General features: G+C 39.2%; 1 protein-coding gene across 1 annotated transcript; it reads right to left on the bottom strand.

The window, feature by feature from the left end:
• TMX4 (thioredoxin related transmembrane protein 4) lies at positions 1-25,021 on the bottom strand. Its single transcript, XM_081997303.1, has 8 exons — positions 24,664-25,021; positions 14,701-14,816; positions 9,175-9,220; positions 7,936-8,064; positions 6,936-6,981; positions 4,578-4,679; positions 2,315-2,378; positions 1-1,036 (listed from the first exon to the last, which is right to left on the bottom strand). Exons 1-8 carry the CDS (start codon positions 24,918-24,920, stop codon positions 753-755), a joined length of 1,044 nt encoding a protein of 347 aa, XP_081853429.1. The 5' UTR covers positions 24,921-25,021; the 3' UTR covers positions 1-752.
• Positions 25,022-27,282: the final 2,261 nt, after the last annotated feature.

Below are 27,282 nucleotides of genomic sequence, written 5' to 3'. Positions count from 1 at the left end.
AATCCCCCCGACCAAAAGAATTTCCTTTAATCCTTTTAGAAGTTCAAACAGGTTTTAAACATTTAGCTGCCACTCTTCCTCAGCCTGAGGTTTTCAATTACTCAAACTCCTTGAGTCAAAAAACTCAGCTGACAAGCTTGAGCTGTGCAGCATGCCTCCAAATTACCAAAAACTGAAAAATCTGGGGGCGTACTGTATGATAAAATTTCAAAACAAACATTAATAAAAATGAAAGAGAAAGGTGCTTCAGTTGAAAGTGATAAAAATAAACCCATCATACACAACATTTTTAATAGAAGACTAGTAAGGTGCCTTCTTTCACTACTGTATCACTTATCTGGTGCTTCTGTGGCATTTAGAAGCGATAAACATTCAGACAGAGAAGTCACAGTCCTGCCAAGCTACTATAAGAAGTTAGAAGTTCTGATCTTGCTTAGGTCAGTACTTAAAGGAACACAAGCATAGATGACCACTTTCCTGGTGAACTGAGACGGTTACACCCCTTTTCTCATAGAAGACTTCAAACAGATAAGATACACTTATTTTGATTGTCATGGCTAAAGTTATACAACACACAGGATATGTGCTTATAAAACAAAGTAACTAAGTATTAGCTCAAAAAAAAAAAAAAAAGCCACCTGCTGACAGAGCAGAGGTTTTGCGTAAACACAAATGACAAATCAAGTGTAAGCTTCAGACCCAGGGTCTGATACTTCTTTGGTCCAAGTCTACAAAATACACCACCAATAAAACTATAGTCCATTATCAGCCACCTGACTTTTACGCTGCCTTACTGAGCTTTCAGTCTCTGAATCAGCTAAAGGTTGTTCACTTAAGTCTTCCATTTCTTCTTCCCCTGATTCTTTTCCAAGTGCTAAATCCTCTGAGTCATCAGCACTTGAGTTTGCTGCATCTTCTCCATCCGAGAGTTCTTTTACATCTGCAGTCTCTTCTGCATCATCTGCAGAAAGCTCTGCAGCCTCCTCCGGTTCTTCTAACGCTGCATTCTCCACATTATCCTTTGTAATCGCTTCTTCTAAAGAAAAGAAGAGTTTCAAATACTGAAGCTAGACTGAATCTCAGAACAAAGTCTTTTAAAGTTACATCACCATGTATCTACTCTGAAATATTCATGAATGTTATTATTGAAAACTTGTACAGGACTATGTTTTCCTTATTTTTCAATTATTTCAAATAAATCTTCAGTATTATTTCTCCTGCATTTTCATTTGTTTTTCTTGAACACTGGGCATAGATAGCTTTCGTTTTGTTCCACCAAGTTACAAACTAAAGACAGATCATTGTACTTGACTCCTTGAAGAGGTATAATTATCAAACAAATCAGTGGGAAGCACTAAGATACTGGTAAGCTCTGTCAGGTAACAGCTGCTGTTGAGTCAACGAGCCAACTGGATAGCACACCGCACGAGTATGCACCGGTACGTTTTTCTTTTGACAGTGATGAACATCTAAGATGCTGAAGATAGTTATTTTGCACACTTATGAATTCTAGATTTGGCTAAAGTCTTATTGGTAAGTGTCACAGATGCATCTTCATCTTCAACAGCAAACCAATACACAAAAAACCCTACACAATTAAAAATTACATTTTTAATTACAGTTAAGTTTTGACTCCACTTAATAAGCAAAAATGTACCAAAACGTTCTGGAGCTTAATACACATCTCGGGCTGACAAGAGACTTAATTTTGTGTGCAAGTTTTTAGGGAGCAAAATACTTATTCAGAAACCCTCTCACTAAGGAACAGGAAGGATATTTTTTTTCTTTTATTTGAAGGAGACACAATACCTTCCCCCATCCCCAAGCCTCCAGTCTCTAGATTCATTTGATTCCCTCTATCTCCTTCTTTCCCCAACTGCACATTATTCTCCCATAGAGAATTTTACAGGCTCAGAATATTGCATCTCCTAATGCAATACACAGAGTGCATATTAGGATGTGGAAGTGTCCTGCCAAAGCAAATTCCTTTCTATATTTAAGCAACAGGTCTAGCGAATATGCACCTGCATAAAATACAGAAACCCCAGTATCTTTCTTCAGGACTTCCTCATTTTGAATGCATTTAGCCTCTTCACAGCTGTGGAAGCTAGGACAAGTTACTGTTAGTTTGTTTGGGGGTTTTTTTTTTTTGTCTGCTTTGCTGTCCTCCAGGTGGATGCTGTGACATCAATATTTTAAAGCCCAACGTATCAATGTTTGTGGTTCACATCTAAGTTCTTGACAGTGCATTACCCTCCCTCCTACAAGTTTACATTTTACACCTACAGTATCTCACCCACTGAAGAGTTCTTACCAGATGTTTCAGCTCTGTATCTTGACTTGGATGGGCAAAGGCAGTCTGAAATCAAAACCAGTATCTGCGTGAAAGAAAAAAGACATTTATTAGCAAATCAGACCAGCAGCCCCTGCACTATTAAGTATTCTCCTACTCATCCTTTTTAGATAGACATAAAATTATATTATCTTGCTCAGAGATAAGAGCTAAATAAAAACATAGACAAAGTGCATTTTAAGTGTATACCAACCAACATTCTCTGCCTTCTATGACAAATTTTCTACCTCCTACTTCCCTAAATTTATTCAGCTTACATCTTAAGAAGAGAGACCCAGAACACAGTTGAGGATTTTGATTTCTTTAAAACTTATGAAACAATCTTGGTTAAGATTGTCTATATTTTGGGATGTTATTCCGTTCCTACCCCTGGCTCCTCAATCCATGATGCATACTTCCACCTTTTGTGCTTGTTGTTATTTAAAGCAGCCTAGTGCAGAACACATACAATCAAAATGCAAGGGAGATATTTGTGTCTCATTGTCACATGCTAAGAATAATGCAAAGGAAAGAAAGAGAAACAGATGACACCATGTTAAAGAAATACATTTCAATCATTTAAAGCTTTTTAGAAAAAGCTGAGAGATTAATTTCACATCTTTTCAGCTTTTTCAGGTTGTTTTTATTTTAGTGAAGGAGGAAGAAGGGAAGTTTTCTTAAATCATCATATTCATTTGCTCCTAGTTACACTAAATTGATTTGCATTCATTTTGCGATGAAAGTCTACCATATGGAAAAATGCAGCTGTTTAAATTGTATAATGAAAGATATTTGCTCATTTATATCAATTCTGTACACATATTAGGTACAAAAATGTGGTTTTGCCTAAATACACACACACATACTGCTTTGAAACCACTTCCCTGTACTACTGAGAAACACACTCATGCATTTTTTCTTTATTTCACTAACACTAATATTTGGGCTGAAGAGCAGAGATCCAAGTGCCAGAAACAACCTTTACACTTCCAACATGGAATAGCGATTTAGTAGCTAGTTAAACCAGTTATCGGCATAAGTGTTTTAAACTGTCTTTGCAGTTGCAGAACATGCTTGTGGACCAAGCAGCTCATCTGAAAGGACTCTATTCCCATCCAGATCTCCTTTTCTAGCTCAGTTTCTCATTTAATATTGATATTTGGGAGGTCACAAAGCCACAGCATTCAAATATTCTGAGAGGAAATAATCCCAGACCCACAGGTAAAGCAAATTTCAACTGTTTCCACTGATGAACCAAGATAGGGCTCACAATATGGTCCTTAACATTTGCACGTATAGCCCACAGGTTGGTTTAAATAACCTTTCTGATGTTTTGGAGATTGATATATGAACACACCAGTTCTGGTTAGTAACAAGAGAGGTCAGAGTTTTCAACTACTAATGCAAACTCAAACCAAAAGATCATGGGGGAGAAGGAAGTGAAGTCAGATTTTATTTAAACTAATCTGTAACCACAAAGCTACACCCTGGAACAGAGTAAATCAACTAACCCCCCAAATCAAAGCCTTTAAAAAAAATACTTTCATCCTTTCATTTTGAGTAACGGTGCAGCAGCATACTTACATTGCTAACTCCCACAAATACAATCCCACTCCAGCTAATAAGTCTCTCCCCAAAGCCTGTGTTTTTAGCAAGTTGAAGTCCTGTATTTAAATACCGAAGTCTTAGATACAAAAGGCCAATATAAAAATCACTTGTTTAGTGGACAGACTAAAATCTAAATTGAAGCATGAATTTCATAAAAAGGCTAACTTATTGCAGTGAACCAGTCTTAACCTTTACCAGAATTAGGTAACAACACTAGAGAGTGGATCTGCAGTACTGAATACTTACGAATTTTAATAGAAGAGAATAGATTATTTCAGCTGGAAGGGACCTAGAACAATCATCTACTCCAACTGCCTGACCCATTCATGTTAAAGGTATTGTCCAAATGTCTCGCAAACACTCACAGGCTTGAGGCACCACCCACCTCTAGGAAGCCTGTTCCAGTGTTTGACCACCCTCTTCATAAAGAAATGCTTCCTAATGTCCAGCCTAAACCTCCCCTGGCACAGCTTTGAACCATTGCCACGTGTCCTATCGATGGATACCAGGGACAAGAGGTACGTCATTAAAATAAGGTACTTCAATATATCTTATCAGTGAAGTTCATTCTTTTTTTCACAAGTTAATGCAAAGCAAAAGTTCTAGGTAACTGAGAAAAAGTAATATGGTTTCTTACCAAACCCAGGAACAGGCCAATCAGTAAGGTAGCTAAGATGAAGATTGCGTAAGAAATCCAAACATGAATTCCAAGAGTGCCAGTGAGGTAGCTATGGATTTGCTGGAAATGAGAAGCAGATACTTAATAACTTCACACCTAGCATCACTTATGATTTATATTGCTGTCACCATTATGTAAAGTGATATCTAATTAAAACCTTTAATATAACAGTATTTATACTAAATTCTTCCCTCTCAAGCCCTAGTCATTCTTAAGTGTCAGACTAGAATTCTTTTGATACCATTAAATCTTGTTCTTTACCGAGTTGTTCACATTAAAGGCTTTTTAAGCAAAGGATGCACAATTCCTTCTTCCTAAGACAGTAGGCATTAGAGATGCCATACGTAATCTCACTGCAGATAAATGTACGAGGAAGCCTCAGAGCATACAGGAAAGTATCACAACGTTCTTGATCCTTATATTCTCTAAGAAGATAGGCAACTGTTGGAGACAGACTATTGGGCCAGATGAATCCACAGCATGAACCTATACATTTGTTGTTATGGCCTCTGTTGTGGGAAGGAGACCATACAGTAAGCATCCCTGATTATGACAGTCAGAGCACCAATAGAAGGCTATGAAACTGATAATTTTAAAAAGGTAACTTAGAAATTAAACATTTCAGAACCAAAAAAGCAACTAAGAGAGGTTAAAAGCAAGTGTCCTTTTATACCCACTTCACAAGCACACTACGAAGTGGAAAAAAAAAGGTAACGTTATACAGAGCTTTATCCCCATAACTACATCTGGGAAGAGGTAGCAGACACTTAAAAGCTGCACAAGATCAAAATATATACTTAAATTTCGGAATCCATTCATTAACTGAAATTGATCCATTTAGTTCTTACTCAAGCTCTTTAGCTCTTAAAAGGAGTCACCCATTCTAAATAGACACTAAATAAGTGATTTCACTTATAAATTTAAAGAGAATAATCCAAATACAATACTAAGATTTCTTTGAATCTGAAGGCTGTTATTCAAACCTACAAATTCAATTGACTGAACCAAGCATCATATTGAGCGAGATAGTCTGGTAGGAAGTAAATTATGACATTAGATCTCTTCCAAGAGTACCTCCATTAGAAAGCAAACCATAATCAACATTTACAAAAGTTTAAATACTGAAATGACAGGGTCTTTTTTTTTTTTTAATGTCAGAAAAGCTTCCAGCATTTATTAAAGCATATGCTAGGACAGCACAGCAAGAAGAGTGAGGAAATGTACAGCTGAAATATTTATCAAAGCAGAAAGCAAATTAGGGAAGATTTCTTCCCAGATCATTTAATCTTTCAGGAAGGAAACCAGACAGAGACAACATCATTACACAGCAACCATGGAAGAGAAACGCCAGAAGGCTATAACAAGTTAATACTACCCCGTGAAAGAAAGACTTAAAGTAGCTTGCACAGGAAACCTAACAACTGAAAGTTTTGTTTGATCCTGGGTTAGTTAGATGCTTACTGGAAGCGACACCGACTCTGTTCAAACCCTCTACTACATTTATTTTTCGTAGCACATGTTACAATATTAAGACCTTTTGCTAAAATCAAATACAGTCTCTCGATCCTGACTACACTTGAAGATTTTAAGAAAGAGTATGTTTCCAGACCAAAATTGGAAAGGTCTGAAAATTCTCAGTGTCTGCATCCTACAGGAAAAACTTTTGATAGCTTCAAAAGTGTCCTGAATTTTTACATTCAAAGCATACTTCAGTGTACGCTAAGCATTTCTCCTTTACTGCTGATAATTACTCTACTGTCCAAATTTGTTATGTTCCTATGCAAATGGTGTTGAGACTTTGGAATCCAGATGCAGAAATTCTTCCTGAAAAATAAAACTGTTACCCTCTCTTCTCCTGTACAATACACTAGATGCAAACGAACTACAGAAGAACATGATTTACAACTCTGCAAATGAACCTGGATATAATCTTTAGGAATAGTATTAAGTGAGAGAACCTTGTAGATACTAAACATATTCCTGATGTCTACAACCATTTTTGCAGCACCTCTCAAAAAACTCTTTATCCTGTTAGTACACTTTGATAGAACATTTTAACTATGCTAAGATAATAAGAACAGTAAGTATTTTCAGTATTGATGATAATCTTTACAATCAAACTGTCATTTTTGGCAGTCTATTCGTACCACAAAATTTATAGTGCAAAGATACTATACAGATGTACAGTAAATGTAAGGATAATTTAGCTCTCATAAAAGGATAATAAAAATATTCAGTTAGGTTTTGACTTCTAAACAGATTATTATTCTAAGCAAAAAAAATGGGTATGGAAAACACTACCACATAGTTACTTACCCTGATCCATCCAGAGAGGTGAAATAGCCCTGCCATGCCATGCATCCTAGGAAACAAAGAAATGGAAGAAACAGGTTCTAAGACAGACAAGAGTTGAGATACACAGCAAACCACACAGAAACCAGAAAAAGATTCTATAGCCTTCCAAAGTCATTCAGGCCCTACTAATTGTCAGAAGGAGGCTACTGCAAACAAATACATTTTCTCTATTATGGTCATTTAAGCACTGAAACAGTGACTTGAAAGATGACATTTGAGCATCATCAAAAACTAGCAATTTCACAGCTTATCCCTGTGCAGCCATAACTGCCTTTTCCTAAGTCACAGCAGCATGCAGCCCTGTGGCTCCTCTCCCCATTACTAAATACCATATAGTTCTTCTTCATTCTCAGAAGGAAAATAAGAACACCCACTGGATCTTTGACATGAATTTACACATAATAGCTTTAGCCAGAATGAAATGCAGGCTATTCATATCTTTGGTTCATCCTTTATATCATGCAAGCATGCTACACTATTCCATAGCGAATCCAATGCTCTGAAAACAAATTCTCATGTACTGCATAAGCACTGTACTCTTTTCTACTCCAGAGGACAACACAAGACTTCATTGTAAATAAATAATCAAGAATCCTTAAAGCTAAAGGCCGCCTGCCCCAAGTAGCCAGAATTCAAGAAGTAATAATCTACATAAACATTCATTTGATTCCAGTACCTGGCAAATATTAAAGCTGACACTTAGATAACTCTCAGTGGCTGTACTTTTTTCCTTTATATATTTTCAAAGACAATATAATCAAGCCTTAGCAGGCATGAAAAAAAGCAAATGGAGAAAAGAAACTGCTTTTAAAGGTGAGAAACTTGAAAGCAGGCTGTCAATACAGAGTGCTTCTGCAAAACCTACGTGTCTAGGGAATAAAGGCCTTTTGTCTCTAAGCTATCAACATAATGAATAATGAGCTATAAAGCATGTTTCTTGTTAAGAAAAACAAAGCGTTACATTATAGAAGATGGAGACTTCCATCCTGCTACAGGCTCCACAGCTTCCCATTTTCTCTCTAAAACATAACCTTGAAGATCTTCCAATGTCCGTGAGCCTCGGTATCTGCGAAAAACTCCATCGTTTGCACTAGAAAAAGCAGAAATATGCATTAACACAGATATCCCTTAAACTGCATCTATGGTAAAAAATAACAACCAAAACACCCATACACATTATAGATTTGACTTGCTTAGAAAGTTGAACACCTAAGCATTTTCAATATGTTTTGAAACTGTAATCCATGGTGGAAGGTCTCAGTTTTTAAACAGCATAAGCTTTCGCCATTTATTAAAACAGCTATTTTTCTTAGATATTCACTCACACCGCGACAAATAAAGCACATGATGTTAGCAACCAAACCATTTTTTAGACAAAAGTCAGAATTAAGAGTGTGAATATATATGTGTGTGTGTGTATATATGCACGACTCAATACCATGACTTAAAGGGTTCAATATTTAAAGGATGACATCTTATTGGATAAGAGATACAGCAAACGTCCTTTCTGATCCATTTTTAACAGTATTGATAACCGGGGAACTTAAACTAAAGAAAAGCCTCAGATGAGGACTTGATCATATAACCAAAGCTCCAACAATAACCTGAACTGAAATCAAAAGCCAGTGTTCCTTCATTTTCCCCTACATTTCAGAGTTAACCATTTAAAACAAGTGACAAGTAGGAGTACACAGCTGTGTACTGGTACCGAGTCAACAGATGAAGAATTCTAAGCGGTAACAGAAGCAGTACAACAAACAGTGGAAAATTTATGCACTGTTTTACACGTGACCGATGTAGTCAGTTATCCAAATGAGAAATTTTAGTGACAATTCTATAGGGTCAAGTGTATCTGCTCACATATGGCCAGGCTTCTAGAAAGCACTACTGCAAACCTCCACCAGTTTTTACAAGTGCTATTGAATACTGTTTCCAGACTGCAAAAACATCACTTTTACCCAGGTACAAAACTGTTTGTAGGAGAACCTTCATCATAAGTTAAAAATACATACTTTATGTTCATTAAGTGCACTGAGTTCCTGAGAAATGTTTTAGAGATTGACAAAAGTGGAATAAGCCAGTGGTTCACTACATCTTCCATGCCACTGTTCAAACAGGACAGGAAAAAAGAATACATACTGAAACAGTTCTCTGGTAAAAAAAACACAAACAAACAACAAACAAACAAAATCACACTTACTGGTAAATTGTAGGAAGTGTTGTGACAAAGAAACGACCACTCAAGCCTAGAAAGAGAAGAAAAAAAACACATCAAAAGGTGAAGTAAAATGGAAATTTCTCATCATTCTGACTTATCTATAAATACAGAGATCTGTATTTGTAGACTAGAAAGCAGCAGACTGCATAGCTTTTACCACTGTTTTGTGAATACAGGTTACCAATTTGTCTTCAGAAATGCTACAAGCAGTAACAGATACTAAATACTGATGACAAATTAAAGAAAAATGCTGACTTTGAAGAATGTTTACTGCAAGGTAATTTTTCTACATTGATTTCTCTAATGAATATTTGCACACAGATGAAGTTTTTTACCATACCCAGCAGTGTGCCACTCCAATCAAGGGAAAAAAGAGCCACCCCAATGCACCCATAATCCAGGATGTTGTGTGCTTGTGTCTGTGCATAGTCTTGTCCAGACGACCTTTGTTTCATCTAGAAAGCTGGGCCACTAACAACAATAGCAATGACAACAATGGCTTACAAACTCTAGTCCCTGATTTTAATTCAGCCTCTAGCTGATTTTAAATGATTTAGAGCCACACATTTCAGATCTCTGGAACTTCATGTCATTAAATAAATTAATCTTCCTGTTTGTTTCTTCCAAATAATCCACATACACTGCACAACCAGTCTGTTCTTATATCCTGTAGGAAGGCTCAATCTCTCTCATAAACATGACTATAGCAAGACAATACTTTGGCCGTTTCTAGGTTCCTATCCTTCCTTCCCATACATCATTCCTCTCTAGGTGTCATGGTTTAGCCCCAGCCGGCAACTAAGCACCACGCAGCCGCTCGCTCACTCTCCCTCCCACAGCGGGACGGGGGAGAGAATTAGGAAAAACCTCGTGGGTTGAGATAAACACGGTTTAATAGGACAGAAAGAAAGAAGGGAACAATAATGATAATACCAACAAAGGAATGTATAAGAACAAGTGATGCCCAATACAGAAATTGCTCACCACCCCGTGATCGACAGCCCGTCCCCGAGCAGCGATTTCCGCCCCCCCGGCCAACTCCAGTTTATGTACTAGGCATGACGTCGGATGGTAGGGAATATCTCTTTGGCCAGTCTGGGTCAGCTGTCCCGGCTGTGTCCCCTCCCAGCTCCCCGTGCAACCCCAGCCTGCTCGCTGGCAGGCCAGCACAAGAAGCTGGACTGTCCTTGACGGCTCAGCAACAACCCAAAACATCAGCACATTATCAACAGTTCCTCATCCCAAATCCAAAACACAGTCTCACACTAGCTTCTGTGAGGAAAACCAGCTCTATCCTGGCTGAAACCAGGACACTAGGTAAATACAAATGGTATGCCAACAGATTGATAATAAAGCTTCGGATGTCTCAGCATTCTGTTCTGTAAAATATTACAAGTTTAAGTCATGAGAATAATTTTTTACACCATCCAGAAGGGTGGGTCATCTCAGCATTTCGAGCCCCAGACATAAGAGAGCAGAAAGGACACAGAAAGGCTGAAGTAGGGCTTCAAGAGGCTGACTGGAATTGATCCCCACACTGAAAGTGGGTGTTTCACTGACTGGCAAATACATAATAATCTTTTTACAAGTATCACCCTAGACAGTGACAACATAATGCAACTCATAGGACAGAGGAACTATCGGAATCTTCAAAAGCAGCTTTCGGGGCAGAGGGTGTTTTAAGTTCTCTGGCCTTGCACTCAGTACTGCTACAGAATAAGAGCTGCAAGACCTTCCAGATTCACTGTTGCATTAGGTACACCAACGAAGATTCCCAGTGTACAGCTTCATTGCAAAAGAGTCACCTTGTGAAGCAAAAAGCTCCCAAACATCTGACAAGCAGGCTGTCTGTACGACTCAACTAGCTAAGCTGTCAGGTGAAGACATCACTCTCCCCGCTCTGTTTCCAAATCTGATTAAAATCAGGGCTACTTGGCACTACTACCTCCTGACAATTACAAACCCTGCAAGTGAAAGGAAAAACTCATCTTAGTGCTTAGAAATTTTATTTACTATTCAACACATCCAACTTAAAGACTACAGAAATTAAAAATGTGCTACTAATGCAGTCTATTTTGGGAAAAAAATACAGCAGACTTCAGAGTTTATCAACCCCTAGATATGCAGTCTAAGTCCATCAGTAAGGGCTAAATTCCTATAGTCAGCAATTGCCATTCATATAAAGTACCAACATAAAGAGTACAAATCAGTTATTTAACTTTTCCTTTTATAAATTTCTGTGAAAATATTTTGGGAAACTAAGTCCTTATTCAGCTTTCAATAAAAGAAACATCTCTTGGCACCAGGAAGTTAGCCATGGAGAAGTATTACAGCAAGGGAGTTTCTGCCCTTAGAGACAAAGATGAGCCATACTGATCTAAACCAGGCATTTTTAAAAGTTTCAGTAGTAATGTTTTTCCTAGTCTGAATTCCCCTATGGAATAGGCAAAAAAAAGGGTTGTGGGTTTTTTTGTTGTTTGGAGGTTTTTTGGAAGATTTTTAAATCAAACCAAGTGCAAGCATCTTCAAAGTTCCAAAAAGGAAGTAATCTTCATTTCAACTTTTCAGCTTTCTGCCTTTATTGCCATGAGAGGCAGGGTGGTGGAATACTTTACTAAAACAGCTAAAAGCTGTGCCAGCACAGGGAGATACAAAGTAAACAAAACCGCAAGTGTAACAGCAGAATTAATCAAGCACAAACCACAGCTGCACAAGAAAAACTAGGGGGAGAGCCATAAAGAACACAATACACTTAAGAGCAGAGAAAGTCATGGGAACACTGAAAGTCCCTCTGAAGTTCTTACAAATGCTAGTCAGGCAAACAGAAAACAAAATAGCTAGCTTAAATCTCTCTTACCAGTAGCCTATCCTAGAGCAAGCACCAACGGTCTCAGCATGAACAATGGGATCTATAAATTCTAAAATACAAAATCTGTTGCCAAAATGCACCTAAGCATCCCCAAAACTTTAGATGGCAGTTTCTTGCTTATCTAAGGCACCTCCTTGGATCAATAAAAGCAGATGTGAGCCGGCTACAAAAAGCTAAGAACAGACAGTAAATATTTTGGTGGGTGTTTAATACAAACTTGAACTGGCTAGTAGTTTACCTTGAAATGCATTTAAGCATATGTCTTTATCTGCAAATCAAAAGCAGGCATATAACAGCTAATCAAGAACAAGAAAAAACCTTCAGTATTTGCACACACGTACCCCCCCCAAATACACAGAGAACATAGATGCCATCTAAAAATACAGCTGCTTTCATCTAACAGCTACTTAAAGAAGATTACAGAAGATCCAAGAAGTCTTGTTCACAGGTGAATGTTGTGATTGGGAGCTTAAGAAAGGCACCACTTTGAGATCCAGAAGCACCTCCATTACTTGCTCTTGAAATACTGAGTGTTTCAATAGAAAAGAGGAGGAAAGAATAAACACTAAGACCAGTACATCAAGTGACTGAAATATGCTCTAAATCCATTAAGGCTCTGGTGGATTTATTCTTTGGCATCTGCTGTAATTAAGCACCATGAATGGCTACTTTCTCCTGCAGGTTTTGGAAGCCCAATTTTATGCAACTCTGCACTCATCTAGCGGTTTTCCGCTAATTTAATGTGTTTTGACTACTTTCAGTTTGATGAAGGGGTTACGTAACCAAAGCTAATTAAGACACTATTGTGCAAGCAAGAACAGGAGATAGGGCACGTAAGCACACCAACCAGAAGGCTGAAGCATAAGCCTCTAGTCAAAATACCTCAATAACTTTGGAAAGCTTCCAAAGGGGCTAATATACCTTCAAAATTACATCAGCACCAAAGGTCAAATATGTAATAAATCTTTGCTTTCCAGTTTGAGTATTTATTAGTTTCAGAAGTAGCTACAGTTTTCATGCTTTGTGCTGAACTATATATTGTAGGTATATTACGCATGCTTTGGCACAAATTCTTCATTTTGGGTCAATCCTTTGACTTGCAGAAGTCAAGCATCCTCAGAGGTCAAGACTCTCAGCAACATTAGAAACTCAAATATTTAAGCAACTTGTGGTTAAAAGTCACATCTAAGGTCTTAAGAATCTGGCATCATTCAGCAGTCAGAAAAATTTAGACCAAAAAGTATCAAGTACATGACCCCTTCAGGTCCCAGCACTGCCATTCAAGTTTTTTTACCAGGAAGAATAATTCCTTCGAGATCTCAACTATTTTGTTTTTACAGCCTCACTTCTGAAAGTGAATTTTTACGTTACAGTCATATCCAAATGCCACAATCAAGACTGATATCCTTTTATTTGAACACCGCATAAGCAAAAGAATCCCTGTCAAATTGGGAGAAAATAACAAGATAGGATTATAACAGGTCCCCATTTGCAGCCTTAACTCCAGAGTAACCATTACTTTGTTAGTGTGAAAAAGTTAGCTTTAAGTTTAAATATTAATTTTTTTTATAGATGTAAACTCATCTGTTTAATAGTTAACGATTAGCACATGCACTAAAGGACGGACCCACATCAGCAGATTTTTGGGATAAGAGTTTTTGTATACTTCTGAACTTTTAACAAAACATTAACCCACACAAGGTCTAGAACAGCTGACATTTTCTTGTGAACTTAAATTGCTGTATCTGAAACCAGAGTTTAAGTAATTTCCCTGCCATTAATTTGACAAAGCTAACTTGTTCAGCTTTCTTTAAACTAATAAACTGGACACATTTTCCACACACTTTGTAAGGAAAAGAAAAAAAATCAGTAAAGCTTAGCCTTTTTATTCTCGTAACATCTCGCCTAACTCTGTCAGTCTTTTGATACTGCTGATAAAATCTTTTATCCCCTCAGAGCCAAAACAAGCATGAAGCATTCCCAAGAGATACAGAGGTTTAAACAATATTGGTACTGCTTACGCAAACACTCATTCAAAACTTTAAAGGGAGTCACCAAGGAATAAAGAAGATTGTATTCATACTTCTGTGGATAGTTAGGAAATCCTTTTTGTAAACACATATGCATATGTGCATCACCAACAGAAGACAATAATGCCTGTACTTTAGAGCACTACTACAATTAAACACGACACTAAACCAGCACCATCATAGAAACAGTTAAGAACTTATTAAAAGCAAGCTCACACTGCGATAACACTACCACACCCTGAAACTCTTCGTAACTGGAGGCTACAGAACTGGATTCTTCTGCAGACAGTTTGGAGGAGAGAGGAATGAGACAGGCAACAGCTTTCAGTGAAGAAGATTAAAATAGAGAATAAGCCCCTTTTAATACAGTATTAAGCCAGATCACTCTCCCAATTCTTTAATCCTTCAAACCGAGTTAATAAACTTAGGCTCACAAATATGAACCATATGGAGAAAGAAATGTGGATAACATTATTTTAATTTAGAAACCTCTTTTCTGACTTGGCTGGTATCCCAGGTACTCTGACAAAATAAAGCACACTCCCAGATAGTAAGTGGTACTTATACTGCATAATTCCTTTTATTGTAACAGTCTATTTCATACTATACCTGGTTCTTGAGTGACATCCACCTTTCCCACAGTGATATCTAGACGTTCACTTTCCTTTGCAAAACTCTCCCACGTCAACTCAATCTGTTGACAAGCTGGACACCAAGGAGCATAGCTAAAGGGGGAAGACAGGTTAAATATTTTAATATTCTTACACTTACAGACATTCAAATTGATTTACTGTATAGAGAAAATACAAATACATCAATCACACAGGAAAAAATCCTACAATTTTGCTTAATCAAGTCTACTGAATAAAATAATTAAGTAGTTTTGTATCAATCCCTATGTTCCTCCTCATGTTATAAAAAAAAAAACCAACCCCAAGTCTCCACAGATTTAAGAAATTTGTATCCAAACTCCTCACTACTCATGATTTATTCTATTTACATATGAAATAAATCCATTTCCACAACAGCTATCTGGATTATTGAAGCCAGGCTGTCCTTTGAAGTAGTATCCTTCAATGCAACATTTTGTTTCATTTTTCCACACCTCAAGAACTTCCAGAAATTACCTTTGCCTTAGCCCACTACTCAATACATCAAAGCATGCCCTTTTTGACAGCACTGTTTAGAGATTTCAAAAGATTGCACATCAAATGCCTACTGCTCATACTGCCTGTCTTTCTCAAGTCTTGTTTCTTCTCAGAATTCATTTCAGCAAAATAAGAGTATGTTTCAAGAGCTGAGTTTTCTATACTACCAACTGGAATAATCAAACCAAGTTTGTAGTTGTTATTGGTAATATCAACACAGAGACAGAACAGCTAATATGAAAGTATAGCATCAGATAACACTTAAATCCTGATAAAGCCCCATTTACCATCTTTATGTACTCTACCCTGAGTTGGTTGACAAAGTCTCTGTCAAATTTGTGCAGCTTGCAACAGTCTGTCAAAGAGACCTTCACATGGTTTAACCTAATTTATTGGGAAGGGTGGAGGTGGAAATGTACATATGCAGGTTTCTGGTAGCAAAAATAGTGGGTCTAGAGACACAGTACTTCTCACAGTACTCCATATATGCTACCACGCTCCTCATCCACTGTTAACAGTAGAAACAAATTTCTTCATAGACAGAGTCCGATATGCTTAGCAGCCTGCGTAACCACTACACTCTACCTGGGAACCTCTACAATGAACTCCCTTACTCCTTCAGTTTGTCTTCCAGTACTACTATCTGATTTAAAGAGTGGCACTTCTTATTCTCTGGCTGTCTTCTGATCAGGAATGCTTACTTTCTTAGTGGCTGCAGACAGAGATCTCCTCAGCTACCGCAGATGTTTCATGTAAATAAGTCTGAACCTAAACCAGGCAATTTCTCACAGAAGAGGTAGAATCAAATTTACTCTGAGTGCTTTATGGTACTTTTTAAATCCTAAGTATTTAGGTTTCAAAAAGAAATCTTGTCATTTGGAAGTTAAAAAGATACAATTTAAAAATGTGTTGTATTTTACTGTACAAGGAATTTATGATTTTAAGTACGAAAGCTAATATTGTGGGTTTTTTTGAATCAACATCACTTCATGTGAGAGTACCTGAAAACAGCACATAATGTTACCCTGCCAAGAAACAGCCCCTCAGCATCTTCTAAAAAGATGCTGGAAACAAGTGTCACATGCAGACTTGTTTCCTATTGTGCTGCTGGCCTATAGAGAGCTTTTAATAACAGTTTGACAGATACTATACTTGAGTATTATTTATTACAGTAGCTTGACTAGTAGGTAAGAAACTGCACCCGTCCATCAGCTAATGCTGCTGATGTTGCTCAAAAATTAAAGACAGAAGTTGGAATGTTTTCTAAACCCAGCTTCTCTAGATTTGTCAAACTCATGCCATGAGATTTTAAAGATTAATACACCCTTTAGCCTGTTTAAGGTACCATCTGATCTTGAAATCGAAACTTGGCCCGTATCAACATTTATGTTTACATTTCACTTTAATTTAGAAGATGTGCTCATGAATGTAAGTGGAATATTCAATACACATGGCTAATATTTATATGATTACAAACATCTTCTTTAGCTCAAAGCAGCATTAAAATCCACCCATATCACAGTTTTGGCAGAACATAATGATGTTATGAGAACATAACAATGAACTTCACTAAAAGCCTTAGTTGTTGGCTTCCCAGATTTTATCACCAATATTGTATGTGGGATGGCAAGTCACATACGACGCTACAAGATCGAGCCGCTCAAGCTGAACATTGGCACAATCAGGCTTAAAATATTTGCCTTACATTCCTGAAATTACATGTTCAATTTGTGCCAGCCAGGAAACACCCTGTCCTCACATAAGCAAGAACGAACTTGCAATAGGCATCAGATTTTTGCAAGAGTTATCACTGCTGTTTACTTCAACATCCTCACTTTCAAATGTCCACATTTGTTATGCAGCACTTGAAGCACTAAGAGGAATTCAGGAACACCTCCTGGAAATAAGAAAAACACTCTATTGCCAAAGCTTTATTTTACCTCCTTCTCAGTCTTAAAATACTGAAAGAGAAAGTGTAAGGGGGAGGTAAGATACAAAAGAGTACAATACTTCACACTTAGGTGACCTTTATCAAAAGTTTCAAAAAACTTTTTGCACCCTGAAGAACTGAAGCTTAAGGAGGTACTTTATTTCAGTGTAGGCTTCTAACGAACCCTTTAGAAACACAAAGCCGCGGTTCTAGAGGAGTCATGATACAACTAGCATTCCTATATTCCCCATGAAAAAAAAGAAGTCTGTTGGAGCAGGAAAGCAGATCCATGTGTGGATCTGCTCGGAAATCAGTCTTCATTACTTTTCATCAAGTCACAAGATCAAAGACCAGGTCACTTACAAAAGCAGATGTAACCAAATTCCTTCTGCCATAGACAGACCAGGAAATAATTAGCACCTCAACACCACCACCAAATTCAGGACTGTTACACCTCCAGCTTCTCCCTTTGCACAAGAGGGTGTCACGGAAATCGGGAATAAACCTCGTAACACCAATGTAGTGTTAAAAGGTAGGCATTCTTTATTCACAGCGCCGGGAACACGGGGGATAGCTCCTCCTAAATCGTGTTCCCCGATCAGTTCAAAAATTAAACATTTATAGGCATATGATTACAAAATTAATACATATTCATCAAGTATCCATACAATGATCGGTTAAGTATTTCTCGCCTACCATGTAAATGATCACGCATGCTCACTATAATTTCTTGGGATTTTTCTTCCTTAATCTTTTGAGTCGGAGGGTTTCTTGAGTGGGTGGTCTCTGAGTTGGCGGTCGTGATCTCCCCCTGCCGGAATTACCTTTCCTACAAAGTTCACTCCAAGTATAGCGCTTTGTCAAAAACATGACAGACTGTTGGCTCAGAGCAGTGAATCTGCAGCTTATCAGTTTCATTGTACCTTCGAGTTCTCTATATCTCACAGAGCCTGGCCGCGGTGTCTCCACTCCGCTCCCCCCCTCCGTACAGTTTCTCCTAGAATCAGCACACCAAGCTCTCCTGGTGTGGCAACATCTAAAGTTAGAGGCCTAGGGAACTCCCGTGGACTGGATTCCTTGCATACCAGCCGCACTACACTCTGGATGCTTCTTCAGTGTTTTATCTTTCTTTAAAATATGGATAGATATAAGTACAGCAAAATTACATTTCATCGAACCATTAACTAGGCAGAACTGACGCAGAACTGACCAAGTTGTTCCTTCTTCCTATCTACTCATTATTAAAACAAAATAGTACTGTGATCACAATGTTACACCTTGATTCCTTGATAATTAAATCAAGATGGGAAGGGTTAAATGGGCTCTTGAGCAGCATTGCTGGTGTATAACACTAATGCGTAACCTATTCCTATAGTTACGTTTTTTATTACTATCCTATTTTCTAATTATCATTTGATTTCCCCATCACCTCGGTTACAGGGGTACGTTTAGCTGTTAACTTCTTGTTTCCACTGCCCTATGCCCTACAAGTGTGCCAACAAAACAGCACTCAGGCCTTTCTGATTTAAAAACCAAAGTCCACCAGAATTTAAATCAAGACCTGGGCAGTCAGTTAAAGAAAGGAAGTTTCCAGTAGCCCATTACACATTAAAAAGCAATTTACTGATCCCCACCATTTAAAAATCAGATTGAAAACACCACGTACCTATAAATTACACATTGACAAGTTACCGCAAGCATGTAACGCACATCTCTCAATGCACACCTCATTTGTGGCATTACCAGACCTCTTACACAGCACAAAGTTTTACAGTTGAAGTATCCTCATGCACTGTCTACCCTCCATAAATGAGGCAACTAGCATCTATCTATGTCAGGTCCATTGCAAGAACAATTGACTTAAGTGGATTAAAATCACTATTTCAAAGTAGCCAGGCGTTTTCCAGTTCCTACTCCAATCCATTACAATACCTGAAGCTTTTTTCAGAGGGCATAAAGCAAGCAATCCAAAAGCAAAATTTTAAGCTCTTAAAAAGGCAAAAGCAAACTCTGTGTCTTTCTCTATTCTAAAGCATTAAAGATCAATCTTTGGCTTTCAAATACCACTGATTCAAATTCACTGATGGCTGCAATACAAAAACCAAACAACCCCAAACAAAACTTAAGTTAAAACCAGTTTGAGGAAACATGCCATTCAGTCATATCACTACAGAGTTGATCAGTAAACACAGAATGACTGCAAGATTTACTGATACAGTTTCCAACTGAAGCCACTAATCTCTCTTCTTCTAACCACTTGGCTAGGGAATTCACCAATTCACTCGTTTTCAAACGAATGTAACTGACTCTTTTTACCTGCTTGTTCACTACCATTATCAGTAACTGCCAGTGTTGAACAGATGTAACCCCGAATCCCATTCCAGGCTTTGCTCTGATGGCAATTTCTGGAAGTTGCAAGAATCTAGGAACAAAGGAAAAACAGCTTATGGCAACAAGCACGAGAGGATTTGCCAAAAACAGCGTTTCTCAGTTTAGTCTAGTTTTCCTCCATTCAAGATGCACAGCTTTTCTAAAAGGTACTGCTTACAGTAAATCAAACGATTTGCTGGATTTCAGATTGGGAGTACTATTGAAATTAGAGGTGCAAATGTTGAGACAGTACCTAATAGAATGGTAAAAACAGCATCAGAATGAAATAATTATTACTTTTATTCTTTTTAGTAGTTTTGCCTTATTGCTACAGATTTCATAAACTTAAAGAAAAACCCCAGTGCCTGATGTCTTTGGGTGTTATTTTAAGACTAGAATTTGATTCGTTCTTGTTCCTAAATACATGTAGGTCTTGAGGCAGGATAGGCAGCATTGTAATTTCAACAAAAGATAAGCCTCAAAGTCAACTATATGGTTTTAGTCTACTTTTCAAGTGACAAGGTGGTAGCCAAAGATACAGAAGTCAATCCCTGTAATCTACCAAGACCTATACCACAATAGTACAGGCTCTGGAAGCTGACAAGAAGTTTCCTCCAGTGTGCTAATACCCCTCCAAAACAGACAAGACCTCCCAACCCAAAAATGGTTGCTCCACAAGAGTTAAACAAGTTGGTGTTTTTTTTTTTTACAGATTGCCAAAGCCCTAGCTGTCTCAGAGCAAACAAAGGAGGTTTCTTCCCTCGATCCTCCTACCAAGCTTCACTCAAATGCCTTAAATCACAGGTGGGCCTGCTGAAGTGACAATACACCAAAGCACTGTTCTGTGGAAATTGTTTCAGGGTGCAAATCCAACCTTATGAATTCCCATTCTGCTGAATTTACTTCAGTAACCTGACATGCACCTCTTTTCCAATAATACCTGAATAAAGGGGAAAAGTAACTGCATACCATTGTGGTGTGACACACTACAAACTAAACAAATGGTATTCTTTAAGATAACATTTCAAGTGCTACTTTCCACTTGTTCTACAGCTCAGTAATGGAATGCATTTTAAACTTTCAAGAAGATGAGAAGCAAAGCAGGGTCTATCATAATTATTCAGCTCTCTAGTTTCAAAAACAAGAAAAGGATAAGACTACCATCTGCAATTAAAAGGAAAAAAAGACCCCAACGACTTTCAATTCACAAGATTTTTAAAGATGGAGCAATTATTTTTCAAATAAAAAGCCAATCAATCACTGAAAAAAATATGTGAAATTTTCTAGAACTTCAGCAGATTAAGTTCCATCATTCTATGTGGGTTTGTCCCCTTCTATAATAGTAAAGCAGGTGCTACCAAGGATATTTCCATTTCACATTTTATCCGTTTCTGTTCAGCCAATGCACGGCACAGTAACCAGCCGCATGTCCAGTTATTAGAGTCCATTGATAATTGGGTCATTTCCTCTGAACTCAATCAGGAAGGCGGCAGAAACTTCAGAACCAAACTAGAGTTTTGGTAACTTGATTTTCACACACACACACTGCTTTTTGGGGTGGTGGGGTTTGTTTTTTTTTTAAAGAATAGGACAAAGAAAGCCTGCATACTAACAAATCAAGAGGAAGTAAGAGACAGAAAATTCCCATCTTACTGAACGCTCAATCTAAGTTCCAGTAACAGTTAAATAATTTATAGAATTCTTCAGGAGTTTATTTACACAAAATGTTTTGAGCCAACTGTTTAAAAGCATTAAAGCATGTAAATACCAAAACATTCAGCTAGATTTTTAGCACACTCCCTTGATATTACAGGCAAAAGTGATAGTGAGAGGACTGAACCCTTGTGATAATCTGGCCTACTAAATAGCGAGGCAATGTTTAACAATAAATGAGAGTGAGAAAATAAAGTATGGGCCTATGCTATAGGTATGATAAGCTAGCCTTGAAAATATGACTATTACATTATTCTCCCAATTTTCACCTGGCTAAAACCAAAATAGAAAATTAAGAAACGCTTTTTTAGGTACACACAGCGCTATGTCTGTGCTGAAACAAATGGGAACTGAACACCCTGTGTGGGAACTAAACTAGAGATTTTCCCCATAGGTAAGTTCCTGAAGTATTGCAGGTACATTAAGTAGTTTCATTTGTAACCAGAGGCATAAAGACCACAAGTTTATTGTTGGGGGGGTGGGTTGGTTTGTTTTAATCTACTTCAAAAAGAAGAGGATGTTAAATTAAGATCAATCAAGCTTGGAACAAGCTATGTTTACAACTGTAAAATGCACTTTTAAATAAACAGACCAGAAAATAGTTTTCTATATTCCTAATAGACACAATATTAAAAATAAAGACAAAAAATCTCCTCATATGAATGAATCATTATCTTGCAGCTACAGACTAGAAACAAGTCAATAAGGAAGCATTTTATAAGAGTTCATTCCAGCATCACACTTGCAGCACTTCAGCCAGGATCTGTGTGCCGCGATAGTAGCAGTAAGGAAAAAGTGTTGTAATGTTTTCCAGACATACAAAGTTACCTAGAACGTTTTTATCAATGAAATATGGCAGTTCTTCCAGTGCCCGCAATTTTGCTAGCTATGAGTAACTGAGTATTTACAAAAAGTCAGCCAAGTACACACACTTCAGCTAGGAGGGATGAAGGAAGAAAAATCCTATTTCTAGTACAAATCCCTCACTCAAGTAATTTCTGACTTAAGTTTCTCTATTTGTGCACCTGAGAACAACAAAAAAGTGGTAGCATACAATAATTTGCCTGCACTAGTTCCACAGATAGAAAAATTAACATGAAACACAAGTAGTAGTATCTGTTCCTACCAGGGCAGAAGGCTTAAAACCAGTAACCTAAAGCAGGTGACCATTTTTTTTTTTTTTTTTCCCATAGAGCTCCTATAACCACATTTTCATTGTACTGCTTGGAAAACAAAGGTCTTATAAACAAACAGGAGGTTCTTTGAGCAAATGAGGTTTTGATGAATGATATTGCAGTCTTGCCAAAAGACCTACCACGCAGCACGGAAGGAATCAATGAACTGACATGCAGGACTCCCATCCAGATCACCACCTCTAAACCAGATAAAAATCAGTAGAAGGCAAAATCCATCAGCATGAGAACGGTTGCAAGAATCATAAGAAATCCATACTAGATCTCAAACTCCTGTTTGGACATGACTGGGAATCTCAAACTCTCACTATTTCAAAAACAGCAGCATTGAGTTAGCATCCCCAATAAAGAAAAAGGTTCCTCCTCAGTTAGAAGGAAAGCAGAAAGCACTAGAAATGTACCACAAAAAGTAGCATGGAGAACCAAAGATCTTTCACACATCAAACACTGTACATAAAATATGTCTCATTTAAGCAATGCAGCAACATGTGCCACATTCAGCTAGAACTAAAGCTAACTTTGCCACCATTGCTATCATCAGTTACCTGTCACTCCAAACCAGATTGCAGTGTTTCAAGGAGTAAAGACTGACAAAGGATTTTAACTGTTCACTATCCCAAACACTTCTGATTTCAGTCAGTTCCTCTCTTTTTTCTTCCTCAGGGGCATGCAGCACTAATTATTTAAATATTTTCCTCTTACAAATAAAAACTTTGAGTCACCATAAATAACCTTCTTCCTCCTTAAGATTCACCAACTCATATATGGATCAGTAACTTTCATACAATAGCTTCTACATAGGACTAGGATGTCAGAAGTGGAAATATTTCAATTTAAAAAACAAATTTACTTTCTCACACTCCAAGATCGTCTCTTCCCCCACCTTTTAGAATATAATAAGTGAAAAGGCAAAAAAAGAGACTCAAGATCAAACCCAAATCCTTAGTCACAACAGTGGGCATCCCTGGGTCTCTCAATCAGCTATTGCAGGATTGTTCCCACCTATTCACTGATTAATACCAGCTGTCCAGTAGGATCCTGAGTAGTAAAGCCCTAGGGGAAGTGACAGTCCTTCCCCTTAGTAAGAGACTTGAGGTACCTCAAATTAAATCGTAAACAACACAAAACAAAGCGGCCGCATAAGCATTTATGAGGGAGCATGAGTTCAGATGTTGACGGGCAACCTAGGCTGCTTCACAGGCTACCCAGTCTGTTTCAAACTGTTCAAACTCAAGCACTCCCACAGAGGTGTAGCCCACATGCCACAATAAAATCCTATTTCATAGCTGCATGGCGCACAGATATCATGTGAGCATACAGCCTATTTAAACTACTTTTTTTAACTGCTCTCTTAAAAAAAAAACCCCTCAGGCTCCGTTTCCCCTTTCTAAATACAAACAGGTCAGGCTAGCCTTCAAGCACAAAATGTCACGTCCATTTCAAGAACAGTATCACGCCACAAGTGAAGCCATGACACCACTACAGTTGAAAGCACTTAAAACCCTAGCTGGCAATAGGCAAACCTCTCCAGCTGCCAACAGGATAAAGCAACAGCAGCACTGAAAAGTTAATGAAAGCCAATGCATCTCCCATGAGCAACAAGAACTCTCGAGCAACGCGGCTGGAAGTGAGGGCGTACCGGGAGTTTATGTAACACCTACCACTTTGGAAACCTACTCCTTGCTAAGTATTACCTACCAAATTCAGCCTTCCTCGCTTGCACAGAATCCTGTGAAAATCCCAAATGGGTAAGCAGTGCAAGGTGCAGTGCCTGACACTATTCCCCTGCAGGCCGTTGTCTTGAATAACACTGCTGAAATGCAATCAATGCCACCACGGCTTACCGAGACGTGCCCAGTTTAACCTTGGGGCGCTCAGGCCCAGGGGTTAGACCAGAATCTGAAGGAAAAATATCTTTATCAGATCATCTGAAATAAGGTGACCGTGTGGCTGCAGGATGGGGACCGACAACGCTTGGTGGAAGAGGGGCCCACAGGCATTAGGCGTCCCTGCGTGGACGCCCCCGGCCAGCCACTGCAGCAGCGAGGAAGGTCCTTCTCCCCCCGCGGCCGGGACAGGCGTGACCGGCCATGCACGCCCCCGGGGGCACGCGCCGAGCTGAAGGCGGGAAACGCCGGTCACCCCACACAGAAGCCCCCCCTACCCCTCCCCCGGCACGGTGCCTCTGAGGCGGGCGGGAAAGCGGCCGATTACTCACAACTCCAACATCCACTGGCCCTGCAACACTAGGCTCCAGTTGGAGCCGCCCAGCACTTGCACGCGGCTCCGCAGCTCGCCGGGGCTGCCCACCCGGGAGGAGAAGGAGGAGGAGGAAGAGGAAGAAGAGGAGGAGGAGGAGGAGGCGGCGGCGGCGGCGGCGGCGGCGGCGGCGGCGGCAGGACCCAGCACCGCTGCGAAGAGCAGAGGGGCCGCGGCGCAGAGAAACCGCCGCCCGCACCAGCAGCCCGCCGCCATGTTCAACCCGCCCGCCCCGGGAAGTGAGGGCGCGAGCGCCCGCCGCGGGGGCGGGGCTTGCGCGGGCGTTGGGGGAGAGCGCGGCGCGGCCGTTGGGCAGGGGCCGCTAGGCTCGAGCCGTCAGGCGCTTCCTGAGGCGGGCTCTGCCGCCCCTCACGGGGCTAGGCCTCGTTGTCGCAGGCCCGGAGGAAGTCTCAAGCCCGAATCTCCAAGAAGGGCCACAGGGCAAGTGCACCGGTTCCACCATCGCGGTGGCTTCACTACAGTCGATCAGGTTTATGAGCCTTTTCTTATATGGGGGCGCCCATAGTGGGATGCCATATTTAAGGCACCGTGTTAGCAGAGCTGAGTAAAAAGCAATAATCGCTTCACTGGGGTGCTGTTAGCCACCAGCCCTCTCGGGCTGCACTGTGGGATCGTGTTTAATCAAGTGTCTACCAGGGCCTCAAGAGACTGGCCACCCCAGCCAGGCATCCTGTCTATCCCAATGCATTATTTAGCCTGTCCCCTTGCTGACTTCAATGAGATTCCTGTCAGCCCCATTCCTGTAGCTTGTCCAGGTCCTGTTGAATGGCAGCCCTACCCTTGAGCAGAATGATCGCACTCTCAGTGGTAATTCGGATGGCCAACTTCCTTAGTCAGCTTGGTAAATCGGCCAGAATAAATCAGAAGAGATCACTGTACAGGTCTCAGCTGCCTTCCTGTCTGATATGGAAATTAGTTTTTGTTTGGCTGAAGTCTATCTTGGCTTAGAATTACTTGTGATGAAGAGTTTTCTAACAGTTCCTCCAAATGTTAATAAGCCCTGTTGTTAAAACATTTACACTTTTCCCCCCGCTTGAAACAGTAAGACTTAACCATCTCTGGATTTTGTCCCACTTGGCCAGTTTGTCTCATGAGGCTCCTTTACATTATTTTCCACTTTTCTTCACAGGAATCTAGGCTTTGACCAAACCATTCCTTAAAGCCTGGATATATGTATCTGACTTTTATTTATTGACACTCAAGTGGACTCAGCATTAGCATCTGGGAAGAGAAGCAAAAGATCAGTCCTAGTCAGGAGGAGTTTAGCAGCAGCTGTGGGCTTCCACTGTTCCTCCAGCACTGAGTGAGCAGTGAGACAGGCCTGCCTGTAGCACAAATCACACTATGCAGAAAACAAAACAGTGACAGCAATTTTCCTCATTTACTACTTCTCAAGAATAGGTCACCTCTCCCAATGACTCAGTGATATTATCTCCTCACTAGGTGTTCAAACAGTACCTGCTATTATCAAAGAAGATTTTTGTCGACAGCTTCCCAGCATTGTAGACATCCCTGCCTTTCTGAGCTGTAAGCTTCTTGCCACCACAATGCCAGCTGAGGATTAAGTAAGTAAGAGCCTCACAGAACACATATATCTTCTAATATCCTTCATATGATATACATAGACTGAACTCAAAACCTCTATATTGCAATTTTTCTAATCTTTTACCTATTCTTGCTGTTTGTAAAAAAAAATATTTCTCAAATGTATCAGTGAAACCCAGGTGAGGTATTTTAGCAATATTTAGACTTGAGATATGTAGTGAAGAGAAAGAAATGCAGCAGTAGAAACTATTTGAGAAGACACACACTTGGCAGAAGTTCCCTTGTGAAAGGGTAGTACAGAAAGGACTTCTTTTCTGCTGCTAAGAGCTGGGGAAACCTGAAGTAAACACACTAATTTTTCCATAGATTCTTTGATATTAAAAAAAAAAAAGAGACATGATTGGCCAAAACTGAGAGGTTTGAGATCCAAAGAGCTGATGTGCAAAAGGGAGGCTTGAAGAACATTTTATTTTGTGGTACAAGGTGCTGAATAATTTTGTTTTCAAAGAGCATGCAAATTTAAGGGGGTAGCAAAACAGGTCTCCATGAAGTGGCTAAGAAGGAACATGTAAAATGATGGTTCCAAATATATTACAGTGTTCCTGTGAATTCAAAAAGACCAGGAAAGAAAGACTTGAGGATGAAAAGAACAAAAGACTTACTTTATAAGTAATTTCTAGCCACATTCAACACAGAGGACGTTTGTAGTTCAGGCAAAGTCAGTTTGGGAACAAGGCAGAGTTGCTTTCATTCCTAAAACAGAACAGAGCGTTCTTAAAATGGGGGAGACTTGTCACAGTGCTGCTAATCCCTCTGAGGTAGGTCAGGTTTGCAAAGATGAAGATGATACACCTCATTTGAACCTAATGAGGAGCATGAAACGAGAAATAGATAAAAAGAGAAAACAAGGAGAGACCATTAGAGAAGACAACTGTCTGGGCCAGACCATTTAGTACTTTTGTGATTACTTAAAGTACTCTGCCCCTTACAAAACTTACTTCCTTTAGCTTCA

This window comes from Phaethon aethereus (genome assembly GCF_964289735.1).
Source record: "Phaethon aethereus genome assembly, chromosome: 3".
In the NCBI taxonomy this organism is placed as follows: Eukaryota; Metazoa; Chordata; class Aves; order Phaethontiformes; family Phaethontidae; genus Phaethon; species Phaethon aethereus.
This window is presented reverse-complemented; position numbering and strand designations above follow the sequence as displayed.